Genomic DNA, 14,983 nt, shown 5'->3' with positions numbered 1-14,983 from the left:
ACCAAATGCTGCCAGCCCTTACAGCAATGCTCTAAGTGGTCACAGGCACATCGCTAATGGAAACAACCTCTGCAGTACCTGTTCAGGAGGGTGGCAGTGAGCCAAGGCCCCAAGAACCACAAAGTGCAGAACCATAAAGTTCTGGCTACTGCTCTTTGACTCCCCAGATTCAGACTTCTCAAGACCTTCTGCTCTGTTAGATAAGGAAGTCATCTTCCTTGTCCCACTACTTCTGGGCAGCCCACTCCCATCTGAGCTGGCTCCAAGTCGTGAGTTTAGTTCTTTGCTCTTCAGTCCCCTTGTGCTGGAAGAGGATCAGCTTCCAGGGGAAGCTGTAGGGTTAGTGTGCTCCACAAGCATGAAGGGAAGGGGCAACCATCGCAGGTTGCATGATGGAAGGCTGGGTTACAAGAGATGCAGGATGCTCTCCCGCTCAGTCCCCCCCTCAGAAAGTTTAGCATTAACATCCTTCACTCTGCACAGGCTCTCTTTGCAGCTGAAAGATGCAGAGGAAAGCCACCCACTGAGGTGGTCAGAAAGAAAAGACGCTTCCTTCAGCCTAGAAACATTCAGCTCATGAGCCTGCTCTCCAATAATCAGTGTTGCAATACTTTTCGCAATCTCTCAGTGGTATCACTCCTTGCATTTTGTTATCTTCTACCTGCATGAAATACTGAAATGCAAGAAACAGCAAGCAGTCACATCAGCATTTCAGACCAACTTTTCCCTTATCAGGGTGGTAACAGTCACTTTGCAATAAAAACGAAGCTCCTTTCTTCAAGCTCACAATGCCCATCTGTGCACCAGGTCCTTGTAAGCAGGTTTGCCTCAGCTGGCAGCACATGATGGATCGCAGTCTGATCAGCAGGGCTACACACCAAATGCACAGTGCCTTGAAGCACATGGCTTCCATACGGCAGCTGAGGAACTGGGAATTTGGGAACTGGTTGTGCCAAGCATGAGCAACCAGCTTTGGCTCTCAGCCAGAGACACCTGGGCTGGTGCAGAGGGGATGGCAAAGAGCAGCCTGGGCACGGAGATCAGGAGCAATCCAAGAGAGGGAACACGAGGTGTCTCTTGGGTTTCTGAGCTCCAGCTGATGGCAATACCCATGGCTTAATGGCATGGCTGGCCACCACTGAAAGGAACCATCTGATTCTCTTTTCCTTTTGTGTTATTTAGAGGCCTTCATATCAAACAACTGACTTGCTTCACACATATTGGCTTCGTTTTAGACCTCTATGAGGATGAAAATGTACAAGAGTAGGAGAAAGCAACATTTGTGGACAGAGCTGGATCTACCTGCAGTCACCAGGATTTGCTTCAGCAGCACAGACTTTTTCCCTTTTTCATACCCACATCACCCACAACACCAAATACGTGTTTGAGAAAAGAACTATTAGGTTTTGCTCAGAAAACACATGGCACAGCATAAGATTTTGCTGCAGGCATCACAGTTGTCCAAAAGCTGGCCAGGCATTCATCTCATTTGGATGCAATCCGAAGAGCCAGACCCCTAGAGGAGCCTCCAAGTGACCAGGAAGCTCTAGTTACACATCACTTCTCCAAACCTCTCAGACAGAAGCCAAATTCCACAGGTAAGGAGAGCTTTTACTTTGATAGTTCCATTCAAATGACATTGTGAAAGCCAGAGGGTGAAGGGAAACTTCATGCTGACATTACAGGGGACAAACTGCAAGCTTCTGTATGATGTGTTTTACACCACCAAGGGCCAGAAGAGCACTACAGAGTAATGAGAAACTCTGGGTAAGTAAGTTTGTGATTAAACAGGCAAGAACAGTCATCAAACTCAGTAACACTTCTGTTATCTGCCACCAGCTCCCAAGCTCTCTTAGTAAAAGCCAACTTAGCTAAAATATGTTCTTGTATTTCAGTTGTGGTTCACAGTTGTGGTTTCTTCCTCCTAACAAAACTGTAAGGAAAGAGACCATTTAGCCACACAAGACTGCTTATCAGTAAAGAAAATACAAATTTACTTTTATTATAACCATAAAGAGGCATTAATTTAACAATTAGCTGTACATTCAGCACTCAGATATATCTGTCCCAAATAAATTCAATTCTCTTACTGCTAAAAAAAGAACACTTCTCATCATTGCACAACCTGTGCTCATTAGGATGTTTATTGTTTCTGTATTGCAGTTATCTTGACAGACAAGTTTCAGGATACAGAATAAAGCTTTACTCTTGGACCAAAATAGGAGGCAAGATTTTTATTTAAAAAAATTAAAACCAGCAAGTTTCTAGTCAGATAATATAAAGCATCTTAAATTAATTTTTGAAACTATTTACACTATTTGTAAACGTAAATATCTGAAACTGTACATGTTTAAACAAATGTTCATTTAGCAAACAGGCTGTATAAAATGATTGCTCTTCTAATCCTTCCACCAGCTGTCCTAGAGCTGAATGGGTACTCTAAGAGAGAAAAAGATCCCAAGCACAAGAGCAACTACTGCCATGGTTTACCTTTCACAACTCTTCTGTACAATGTCTGTATTAAGTTAGTCATAACTCTGTACAGTGACCATGCAGTCCTTCTGAAAAACCGTATAAAAAACAAATATACATATATTACAAAGCACTGGACATTATTTTACAGCCTGTGTTTCTACATAAGTATAGGAAGAGGGCAAATGTTTCTCCTTCTTAGTTCCTTTACTTAATTTTTAAGGAGTCATGTAAGGTTCTATGAGTACCATTTATGTATTTCAGCACCACTGCTGTAACACCTCTTGTGGTAGCTTTCAGTCCTACCTTCTTACACTCCAGCCTTGTTATTTATATCGGGAAAATTATTAAATCAAAATACCACTAATGTGCAAGGAAATTTCTTCATATTCAAATGTAAAGGCTTCATATTCAAATGTGAATGTTCAAACAGAATAGGCTTTATAAATAAGTTAAAAATCTATCACATCACCCAATACATTTTCATTTTGCAGTGCTGTACAATGAACATTTACACAGTGAGAGACCCTGTTCATTCCATTAAGAGCCAGGCATTTAGCATCCTGCTTTCCACACTAATGTCCAATTAATGCTCACTCAACAGTGTGCACTGTTTACCAGTTACCAAGTACTTATCCTCTCTTTAATGCAGATTTGACAGCCTTGCACATCAGTTTCAGGCATCCCCACACCCCCTGATTAGCACTTTCTCCAAGAACAAAGGCTGTGCAAGTTCCAGACACCATTCCCACTTTAAACAATGTGACACCACCATCTGAGCTTGAGAAAGGCAAAAAAAACATCTCTGCCCTAAAATTAGGTTGCTGAAAACCTCAAAGCTAAGCACTGCTGTAAAGCATCTGAAAATGTGCAATTCACTCAGAAACAACAGAAATTATGCTGCACAGCTTTCCATTGCAAATCCCAAGGATCTGAGACACTTCACCTGGAGAAAGGGTAGAGTATGACACTTCAGGTCAGACCTCACAGCTCCCAGTCACAAGAGTGTAAGAAAGACAGCCCATCCAGTGTTTCAAGAAACACTTCACATGTGGGAAATTAAGTTTTCCCAAGCAAGAACCTCTGAATAACTTTTAAGTATGTGGTGGATTACTGGGATTTTCAGAGAAGTTAGAGAAAAGCAGGCATGCTCTGAGTTTAAGTCAAATTGTCATACAAATATGGTCATCTCCCAAGTCTCACAAATATCTATTGCTGCTCTCGTTTGATTCCTTGCACTGTATTTCCAGCGTCTCTTTGAAAGTGTGACTTTCCATTGCATATATCAACTCATTAAGGGAAAGCAAGAATGGTTTTTACACTAAAAAAAACAAACAAAAAAGATTTTCCACTTTGAAAATATCTGGAAAAGGCAGTAATTGAGCTTCCAAAAGAGTGATCAGTAAAGGGGTTTTTGTTTCATTTTCTTCTGCTCAAGCAAATGAACAGGAAGACCTTTACCAAATCAACAAACCTGTTCATTTTGGGCGTTTTCACTAAAACAGGGTTAAGCAGCCAGATAGTTTTGATTGCAGATTGGACTGCACAGTGGGATCCTTCGTTTACTTCAAGCAAATGTCTCTGCACTCCCTTCACTCCCTGGCATTTGGCTGAAGCTTATTCTAAGCAGCCTCAGTTTTGGGCTACTTGGACATCGACAACAGTAAGTTCACCTGAAAGACACAATGAAAGCCTACATTAGACAGAGTAGCCAAGTTTTAGAATGGATGTGTCATATTTTAACCTTTAAACAGGATTCCTAGGAAGCGCATTAATCAGAAGACAGTTACAAAACAGCCAAAATTTCCAGTCAAATGCCTAGTCACAGGTTTTTTAAAATGCAATCAACCGTGCTGACCACTCATTTCAGCAGCCACAAACTACTGTGATAAACTTCCTAAGGTAACTTAATATGTTGTCAAGAAATTCCAAAAAACACTGACAAAAAATGTTACCATTCACCTCAAATATCTGAAACACTCTTGGGATCCTTCACAGTACTTGTTTCCCATAGATTACAATATGGTTTCCCACACACTTCAGTTTGTAGGATAAGTGATCCTATGGTTAATCAGATAAACAATGAGAGGAAGCCATCTCCTCCAGGATAACCTCACCTCCTTATGATGCATCACTCTCACTCCAGGTCAGTGCTCCAGGACAGTTATCACACATTCCTGTGGCCACACGTACTGCAGGCAACATCCTCTAATCCATAAACTAGATTACCTGTTTAAACTATCCTGTGATAATCAAGATGCTACCTACATTCCCTAGACTACTAAGGTCAAAGTGACATTTTTTTAAACCCTACTTGGTTTCTGACAGAGAATCCTAAAAGATGGAATTCTTAACTCAAATTATCTCTGAGACTACAGACCATGTAGGGTTACACTTCCATAAACATCTACACATTTTCTCATTACAATTAACTTTAAATGCACTCTAGTAATTCATTCCCATGCTTCCTAAATGTAAAAGCTGCTGCTTTTTGTATTTGTCAAAATAAAGAATGCCTTCAAATGCACAGGTTTTTTTAAGGTATATTCACTGGCTTTGATACCTTTCCAAGAAGACAATGCCAGGAAATGGCAAGACTCTTCTACAGTGCTGTACAACTCAATCCCCAGCAACATCAATCACCACTTTGGTTTAAGAAAATCTATTAGACATTCATTAAAAAACCCACCAAACAAAGTCTCCTCCTATCTGAGAGTCTTAAGATCAGATCAACCCGAAAGTTTAATCACCCAGGATTAAGGGGGATAACAAATAAATAATGATTCTGAACACTGAAAATACAAAAAAAAATCTACATTTATAAAAGCCAGTCGCATGAAAGAGCAACTGATAAAATAAAATAGGGAGCTTCAATATATACCTGTTCCATTGAAGGACAAGCTATGATCTGGAGGTCTTCATTACTGAATTCTTCCTTTAACAGAGCATGGAGTTTCTGGAACATTTGCTGAATGTTATTCTTTTAAAGGAAAGAAGAAAAAATCAATATTTAAAAAACACAACACCCATTTTAAACCAGAACAAACACAATGCACATGGAATAGCTGCTGAAGTGACCAGGTAGGGGGAAGCAGTCAAGCTTCAAGAACTTTTTTCGAAAACAAACCCCAAAACAGCTACAGGAATCCACATTAGTCATCAGATAAAAACTTCAGCTTACATGCGAAACACTGTGTCCTAAAGGCTTAACCTGGAAGCTTAAAACTCAGCCTTGGCTCTTCTGGTTGTTTACAGCAGGTTTTCCACTGAATCTGTATCACCCTCTCTGCCTCTGGTGCTCTTGTCCATGCATAACTGAGCAAAATCAACTGGTTGGTGTAGGACAGAGTTAATTTTCCTAATGGCAGCTCATTTGGTGCCAGGTGGAAGATGTATACAATAAAGAGCAGCAGTTACTTCCCTGTAATATCCATGTTTTGCATAGTACAAGTGAGAACAGCACAGCTGTTTGGATTTGGCTTTCTTAAGCTAAAGATATCACTGTGAAACATCTACAGAAAAACATGGCAGCAATACTCACCCTGACTGGCTTAAACAGAATTAATTCTGTATCTTTATTGGACAAGTATAAGGACATGCTTCGTAAAGTTGATGGCAACTTTGTTTTTATTGTCTTGTAAGTGGAAGAGACCAGATCGTTGATCTTTGCTGAAAGTAAAAGAAAATATGTATAATAGGCTAAAATGGAGTTCTGTCTGCTGAAACCTGTACTCCAGAAAATCACCTCCACTCTCCTGGGGCAAATCATTACCAGAGGTTTGAGTGGAAGGGAGAGAGGGGGCACTGGGCTGTGCAGTGTCAAACCCATCACAGGACCGCAGCCTGCCAGACACTGCTTCCTTTCCCTGCAGAAAATGCACCCATCCCATTTCTGAAAGCTACCACATCCTCCTGAGGTTTCTGAAATCACAGCCCTCCAATAGAAACTAAGTTCTACATCGGCTCCCTCCCAGAAAACTTATCTGGAAAAGCAACTGCTGGGAAACAGTGCTAGCAAAGAGAACAGAATATCACAAATCCTTACTGATTATAGGCCATGTCTGTGAGAGGAAAGGCTGCACAGAAATCTGGATTTTGAATTAACCAGACAGGAATCCTCTGTCAGACAAGACCTTCTTTCTTTTATTGCTAGGAATTTTAATGATTTTACAAGATCACTGCCTAAGGCCAGGGAAAAAATACATTTTGTAGTTTTAAAGTACTGAAATTAAAATCCTATGTGGGTTTTTAACCCCCTCAACTTCTGTCACATCTAAATTTTCTGCTTAGTCCCACTTCCCAGACAAATGACTCTAGGAAACAGCAGAAGCTCTGCTTCAATCTGCTTCTACACACATAATTATCTCCAAACAAACATTAAAAATACTCCTGAAGACGTGGGAGATACTAAGTAGAACCTCAAGTTCACCCTTGAGAGCCTCTAACCCATGGAGTAGCACTGAATTATGGATAAACATGGCTGGCTTTGCATCTTAAGAATATGATGCAACAGAACGTTCCAGTGTATGATTTGGAAAAATCAGATTTTTTAATCCAGAAGCACAACTTTTTAAAGTGAAGAGCAGAACAACCAAGGAGTATCTAAAACTGCTCCAAATGTTCCTATGAAATGTTCACAACTGAATTTTTAAAAAAGAGGGAAACAAACCCAGATTCCATTTTTGCATGGTGACAGTAAAACAGAAAACAAAGTAAATACCAAATGTACAGACAATAAGGGCTTCAATGAGGATTAATTCTTTCCTACAAAAGTAAAAGCTTTATCACTATGTAATTAATTAATTCCTTAAGCACATTCTGTATGCAGTTGCAGAAATGTTGTTTACACGCAAGAACAATCACAGCTTGAGAAATCAACATGGTATTCACCTACTGCACCAATTAAACACATATTCTGAAGTTTTTCAGGTTATTAGAGCTGGCTTAAGACATTTCAAATAGCACACAGGCTCAAACATAAGCCAGGATTTGCAAGAAAAAAGGAGACAGTTCTTTTATGTAGAATTTTTCAAAATCAATCACAGTCTCTCAGTCCAAGTTATTCTGACCACCTCTTCAGATTCTTAATATGACATGAATATAAACCAAAGTAAATACCTGGCTGTGCCCAAGGTTGTTGTGAAAGGCTGTAATTGGGACCTCCTTGAGTGGCCATTGTTTTTAAAGCAGCTACCTAAAACAAGTAAAATCAACAATAATCAACGATCAATCAATGATGTTTCTTTCAGTTGAGTTCACAATAAAATGACCAAGCAAAAATTGCACAACTCTCTTAAGATACCACAGTGTACAGAATCTCCACTGCTCTGTCTCTTCCATGACCTGACTTAACAACACACAGGGGAAGTAGCTTGACAGAAATGCAATTCAAAATTACAACCGTGATCAATTCTTGAAAGTAAAATTGAAAATGGGATTAAATTTACAAAGATGTTTAGGCACCTAAGGATACAAAACCTCAAAAGAGACTTATCCTTAAGCAGCTTAGTCAAACTCCCCGTATTCCCAAAGAATCACTGAGATCACTCAGACAATCTACCAATCTCACCAGTTACCCATCTGTATTTTAGACATGCCACTGACCCCTACCCCAGCGTGACAGGCATGAGTAAATTTAATACTGTAATCTTCAAAATTCTCAAAAAAAATCAGCAGCTGGGGTATCTGCAGTCCAAGCAATGCTATAGCCCCGGTTTCTGAAAGGCCATGTCACTTATTCTCAGGATCTAAGGTTCAGAATAGATCCTGTTGAGAGGTTTTCTCACTAGAAATCCTGACCTCTAGAGCAGGTTCTAGAAAGAAATGTATTGTGACAAGACAGCTAATACTCTAAGACCTCCCTCAAGAACACACGTGACCCAAGACTGTTTTTGAAGGCCTACAAACACAATCAAAGTAATTCCTGCAAAAAAGAAAAGCTCCTGCCAACCTTCACATACCTGTTACAATTCAAGGAAAAATTAAAGCTTCTTGATCGAAGAACACAAGGGGTGCTTGTAAAAACAAACTATGACATATTCCTTTAACCCATTAATCTCAAAATGCCTGGAAAACTGCTGCTGTAACTTAAAGGAAAGCACATTATCTTCAGCTAATCACACAGCAATAGCAGATTGTCATATACTCAATTTAAATACCAATTTCCTTATCCTACCAGTACTGTAGTTAGGTTAACAAACATACAACACACTTGTACCTTTGTCATGAACTCCTCCAGCTGGTCTATAAACTGTTTGGTTTGCTGCTGAATAAACTGCTCACAAGCTGATTTCAGATGACGATCTACGTCTTTCTTGGAGTCAATATAATGTTCTCTGATTTCTGGAGTACCCTTGAACAAGAGAACAATTCTCTTCTTTTTACTTGCCAGAGATCACCACACACTTAAATTACCCAATTTTTCTTAATGCAATAAGAGTCCACATTACCTCCAGTAAGAACTGTATCAAGGCATTGTTGCTGTTCAATCTAAAAAATCTTGAAACTGCCTTAGGATTCAGGATTTTAAAAGCTGCATCTGTGAATCAGAAAGTCACTCACACTGTAAGTCAATGCCAATCAGCTCCAGGAACTACAAACTCTAATCACTCATTTATGCATAAAAAATGGCCCAGCACAAATGATTATGACTGCAACATTAATGATTCTAGCACTGCTCAGAGTGGATGCACAAATGCACATGCACAGAAGCACACAAAGTTTAATTCATCACTTTTCAATGGCATCTATGGTACACCTGTACCTAACAGTCACACAGTCTAAACAGATAAATACATTACAACAAACTAACAAGATGCTGATATTAACTGCAGTGCCATAAGCAAGAAAATTATGTGAGTGCTCCTCTTCTTGTTACTGTAATCTACAAGTGGAAGACTTTTACATAAGCTATTTAAGCATTTATAAACAATATGCAAAATTTTGCACACATTGACTGGGAAAACCAACTACAGTTGCATGAAATAACTTTTAATTGGCACTTTTTTCTTTTGTGCTTAGCTGTTTTGTTAGGACTAAACAACAAAACATCAAGGTTGATAAACATTCATGTTCTCTACACATAAGTCTCAAGAAGGAAAAGCAACAATGTCTGTAATTAACAAAAGATACTGAAATTACACTATAGTCTCAATAGGATGTTGCCATGCTGAAATCTAGTCAATTTGGGAAAAAGAAAATTATTAGTTGCAGTATAGCTTTTTACCCTACTGTCAGCCATTTATCATCCTACACATCAATCTGCCTTTTTTTTTTTTTCATTTCAAAAGGAATTCTGCACTCTGTATAAAACAGGGGGAGAGAAAAAAGACATTAAGTGTAAAAGAAGTGTTTTCTGAAGCATTAAATAAAGACAGAATATCAAATACACAGGTTTGTAGATTTTGCACTGAACTAAGAATCTGCACTCCTGTGCAGTGAAAGGTGAACACAGAGCAAGATTATTTTTTGTTCTCTGAATTTTTTACCAAGAATTTGAGAAATTCCAAAGATTTCCCAAATTTCTGATTAGAAGACTACAAGCTAGTCCTCTTTCCCACCAAATATCTCAGTTACATGAACCTTAACATTATACTACTTCAAAGAAATTGGGCAAAAGCATGACTTTTACAGTAAGCAGTATTGCTTCATCTGTAAACACCAATTACATCTTAAACCTGTGTGCAGGAAGTCTGGCTAGAAAAAGTTTGACTGCAAAACTATTAGCCATATTATTTTTCTTCTACAACTCATCCCAAATATTAAAAGCCCTAGTGGCCTATGCTACACCATAGTAAGAATTAAGCACAACATACACCTTTTCAACACCACTACCAGCACCACCCAATACAAAGAAAGTGTTTTCCAGTACTTACCACTACCACCTGGAAAGCACTGGCTGGCACAAAAATTTATTCCATTAAATGAATATGGAGAACAAACTTGTGTGTCAGCCAGGACAAGACACCAAAAGGATGTATTTGCCCTTTAACCTCCAGTCAACTAGAAACCACTCAACAGGTAGGAGGTTTCATTGATGTTCAAATGCAACAAGTGAAATGGTTAGTGTAAGAAAAGCTTGCTTCACAGATAAGGCTGCAGCATATTAGCAGGAAAGAGAAGTTATTTCTTCAGCTTTCTCTTCTGGAATGCAAAGAAAGAAATTTGACATGCTTCCAATATTTTTTCCCATTATCCTTACAGCTTGGAAAGTACATGGCAGTTCAATTTTTTTATTGAGAGCTTTTTTCCTGAATTTTATAAGGGAACAATAGTACAATTTCAAAAACCATGACCATGGCCACTACTTCTATTTTCCTACAAGAGGCATGCTTGCTACATAATACCGTAATACCGATACTGTTTATTGAACTTGCAAAATAAGAAATCCTTCTCAAAACAAAAACCCTCACAGAATGGTCCAGGAAATCTTAATTTACTCTAGCTAAGTTGACTAGGTATTGTTAAATTCACCTGCTAAGCAGCAGTAAAGAAAGATATTCCTTTAACAAGCCAGAAAAGAGCAAAGACAGTTCTATGCAATAGAAATGTAGATTACTTAGCTGTTCTTAAAAAAAAATGGATAAATTAGTTAGGTCAGCAGTGAAAGCAGGCAAACACATTTCATACAAAAATAAAGAATTTATTAAATACATTTTGAATTGCCCACAGTAGGAGAATGGTTTTGGTTTTTTTCAGAAAAGCTAGGAACAAAGCAAGAGATTAGAAAAAGCATACAGGTCATTGCAAGTGAACATAAAATAAACCCAAAACTTTTGCTGGCACAAAGGGAGGACAATCCCATCCCATTCTGTAGCCAGCAGCTGTTTAGTACCTCTAGTTTTCTTAAGGTCCAGGGAAATTTCCTTAATGGTGAAATCAGTGTGGAAAGGAGCAATTTGTTCCCGAAGAATCAGAAGGTGTTTTATTAAGAAAAGCTGTCCATCGACCTGGGTCTACAGCACAAAAGAAAGAATATGCATTATATGTGAAAAAAAACCAAAAAACCAAAACAAAAAAAACCCCAAACAATTAAATGAGGAGCAAAGTTTCAACATTTCCACTTTTATTAATTAACAAGCTTTTTCCATTAGTCTGCAGTGTGATTAACTACACTCTGGGATCAACAAATCCCACTTCTGTACTATTCCTAAAATACTGCACTACAGAAGCATTACTTCTACTTCGATGGGATACTTTATTCCCATTTCTTAGAAGAATTAGATTACACAGCCATATTACTAAATGTCCTCATTAAGTAAAGGTATCCACTATTTGAAAGGTACAAATTTATTCTTCTTCTAAGAGAGGAATTATTTCATGTAATTCATATAATTTATAGTTGAAAAACATGAGGCTCTAAATTTGTTTTCATCATTACAATGACTAAAAAAAGTCAGTGTTCCTGTAAATAATCTTGATTAACTGTGCTGTTCTGCAGAGGTCTTACAACGCATTTTTCTCATGTCATTAAACACAAAGCTTAGTTAATTTCTAAACAGTACAGCAAAGACACAAAGAGTAAAAGAAGGCCAAGTTCACTCCATCTAAATGATCCGTTTTGCACTGCTTTTTATTTTAACTACATGCTTTATACCGCATGCTGGTTTTAATCTTTAAAGTTCATGGCTCATTGAGGTAAAAGGAGGAGGACTCTAGAATTCAAATTTGCTTTTGCAAGCTGGAGGAGGACTTTCCTTGATATAATGTTAAATAAAACAAAAAAAAAAAGAAATCAAATTTAAATCTGCAGTTTCAACAAACAGAAATTTCACTAAAAATGGGTAATAGAAAGTGCTTGAGTTGTTTGGGTTTGGCTTTTTGTTTTTTATTCTTATATGCATCATTTCACCAGATAACATTAAATTAACATGTATCAAGAACAAAGTGGTAGACATCCTAGTTCTGGGCCAACCTATTTAGGGTTCATTGCAGGATGAGTTTCATTCTCTGCAATACTTTTAAGTCAATGCTGACCAGGTACACAGTGCTGGAATTAGTATTTAACTGCAGAACTCTGAAATCAGTTACACTGAAATCATTATCTGCTCAAGCTAAAGGGAAGTGTAGCTTGCATTTCTTTTTAAAGATGCTATGTTTAACAGATTTTTTTAAAGGACACTCAAAAGAGACACTTTAAAAAAGATCATTTCCAATCAGAACTAAAACCTTTTTCATTACTAAATATTTACTGCTTATTAAAATCCAACAATTTTAGCCTACTAAGACTTGTCTTTTTTAATTCACTTCCTGGTTGTTAGGAATCAGCAAATTACTACAGGATTTAAAGGAACTGTGACAGGAAAAAGAAAGCTTACTCCAACTACTTAAACACAGTTAAAGTTTAAATCACTTGATGAAACTGCATTGAATTCTGAGCAACACATCAGATCAAACCTTTTGACATCACACAGTTCTGAGCAGAGAATACTTAAAACTTCTTCCCAGTGAACATAAATTAAAAAGATTTTTAAAAATTCAAACCATGGAGGCAGAGAAAAAATAAAAGAGTAACAGGCAGTAAAAATAAATACAATGTCCTCTAGCTGAAATTTCCCTTTAGGCATCACTTCACTGAATTCCCATGAGTTAGAGCAGCCTGTAAACACAATTGCTACAATCTGTATTCCACCTTTTCAGACAGGCTACCATGTGAATCATTATATTTGCCCTGCAATACATTAACCATAACTAAGAACTGACAAATCCATCAAGCCTCTGGGGGCAGAAGCAACATGCTTTGACTAAGATTTTAACGGAATTCTGAAACACTGCTTCATGACTTTAGATATACAAGGGGCTGGGGGCTGTGGAAAAAATATAGAAAGCACAGATTCTGACCTTGTTTTTGCTGATGGAATCAGCAGCTCCCAGCAGCGACAGGATGCAGGCAGATAAGGCCTCTTGTGATAATCCCTGAAACACTGCCCTCTGCAGGGAAGAGGAAAAGGATAAAAAAGACCAACAAAAGAGGTGTTAGCAAAGCTTAGTCAGAATTTTAAGAGTTGCACTTTGTGAACGATGTGTTTACCATTTATAAAACTCAAGATTAACTAGCTACAAGTTGGTTAAGTGCAGTGACACAGGATGGAGCATTTACATACAAAAGCTTGCTACAACCACTCAGGCTGGATGCTGGTACCCACACAAGCCTGCCCAGCTCACCCTGCAGCTCTGAATTGGCACGTGGGTAGCGACATGGTCAGTGACACCTCACACATGCAGAGCCAACAGCATGAATGGTGTGTGCTGAGTAACCTAAACCAGACACTTCTTTCAGTGTCAGGGCAACTACCTGTGGGTGCAAGCTACATCTGTAATAGACAAGAGATCATTCGAGTGAGCTAACCTCAGGCAGACTCAAATTACCTCACATTTGTGACAGCTTAGTAAACAAACATGAGAGCTGCCATGGCCCAGGGGACACGGTGCAAGTGCTTAAGTGGCAGCAATATGAGCCAGCCACAGGAACACAGCTTGCTCCCACCAGCACTCCAACAGGGCCCTGACTGCCCCAGACTTGCCAGCACCGCTTCGTTCACCTATTCCCCATCTACAGGCTGCAGGCAAGGGGTATCAGTTCTGCTACAGTGTCTCAGGGGACAACTAAATTAACCTCTGTGCAGACACACTGTAAACAACGCAGAAATCACCTCATTTACAAAGGTCTAGCTGAAAACAAGGGCAAATATTCATCTATTTTAGTGGGATTGATATTTTAAGCAATAAAGCATTAGTATTTTCTGGTTTCTTTTTTAGCACTAGCATCTTGGCAGGAGTTTCATGTAACACCCATCAAAGATATTTTGAAATCCATTAAATGTGTCTAATAAAGATACAACACATGCAGAAAAGCAAAAACACTTGCATTAGTTTCCTCAGAGATTTATCAGCTTTATATGCTGTTAAGTGAGCAACACAAAACAGATTCTAATGGGAAAGTCTTAAAATATATGTTAAGTAAACATTGCTTTTGTTTCTGCTAGACATGAAGCTTTCCACTGTCTTAAACTTTGGAAATGTGTTCCTGCATTTTGGAACATGAAGAGATGTGCCACCAAAAAAAATTCAAAACATTTTCAAAATGTAGAAGCAGTACAGTCAGCGTTTTTAAGAGCAGAGACATCACACAAACACACTCATCCAGTAATTTCAGCAATAGAATCATTCCTTGTAATTGACCAGAACTTTCTATTTTTTCTTGTGCTATTCACTCCTCAGCTTTGGCGAGACCAGTATCTTGAACATCAGACACTAAATTATTTCTGTAACAGCAAAAACAATAGATGTACAAATCAGTGCTATTTTTCTAATTCTACAAATATAAAACTGCCTTGAAAATGATGACCTAAATTTGTCAGTTCACTTGTTTTACATAAAGATAGCAGCAGAAAGACCAAGAGATCAGAGGCCAGTAATTGTCCATTCATAGTTGGTATTAAAATATTTAGACATGGTGCCCTACACACTTTATAACTTCACCTTAAAAATTAGATAAAGAAATTTTTGCATA

The 14,983-nt window shown here is 38.3% G+C and overlaps 1 protein-coding gene across 1 annotated transcript in view; it reads right to left on the bottom strand.

Moving 5' to 3' along the window:
• Positions 1-1,967: 1,967 nt before the first annotated feature.
• The window catches only part of COG3 (component of oligomeric golgi complex 3), a 29,172-nt gene continuing 16,156 nt past the window's right edge, over positions 1,968-14,983 (bottom strand). The window contains exons 16-23 of the mRNA XM_021528457.2: positions 13,312-13,401; positions 11,306-11,426; positions 8,922-9,010; positions 8,690-8,824; positions 7,591-7,666; positions 6,014-6,141; positions 5,354-5,452; positions 1,968-4,145 (exon numbers count right to left, since the gene is read on the bottom strand). Coding sequence (XP_021384132.2) covers positions 4,116-4,145; positions 5,354-5,452; positions 6,014-6,141; positions 7,591-7,666; positions 8,690-8,824; positions 8,922-9,010; positions 11,306-11,426; positions 13,312-13,401 — 768 coding nt within the window. The 3' untranslated portion in view covers positions 1,968-4,115. The remainder of the gene's footprint in view (positions 4,146-5,353; positions 5,453-6,013; positions 6,142-7,590; positions 7,667-8,689; positions 8,825-8,921; positions 9,011-11,305; positions 11,427-13,311; positions 13,402-14,983) is intronic.

Source organism: Lonchura striata, chromosome 2 (assembly GCF_046129695.1).
Source record: "Lonchura striata isolate bLonStr1 chromosome 2, bLonStr1.mat, whole genome shotgun sequence".
NCBI classification, from domain to species: Eukaryota; Metazoa; Chordata; class Aves; order Passeriformes; family Estrildidae; genus Lonchura; species Lonchura striata.
This window is presented reverse-complemented; position numbering and strand designations above follow the sequence as displayed.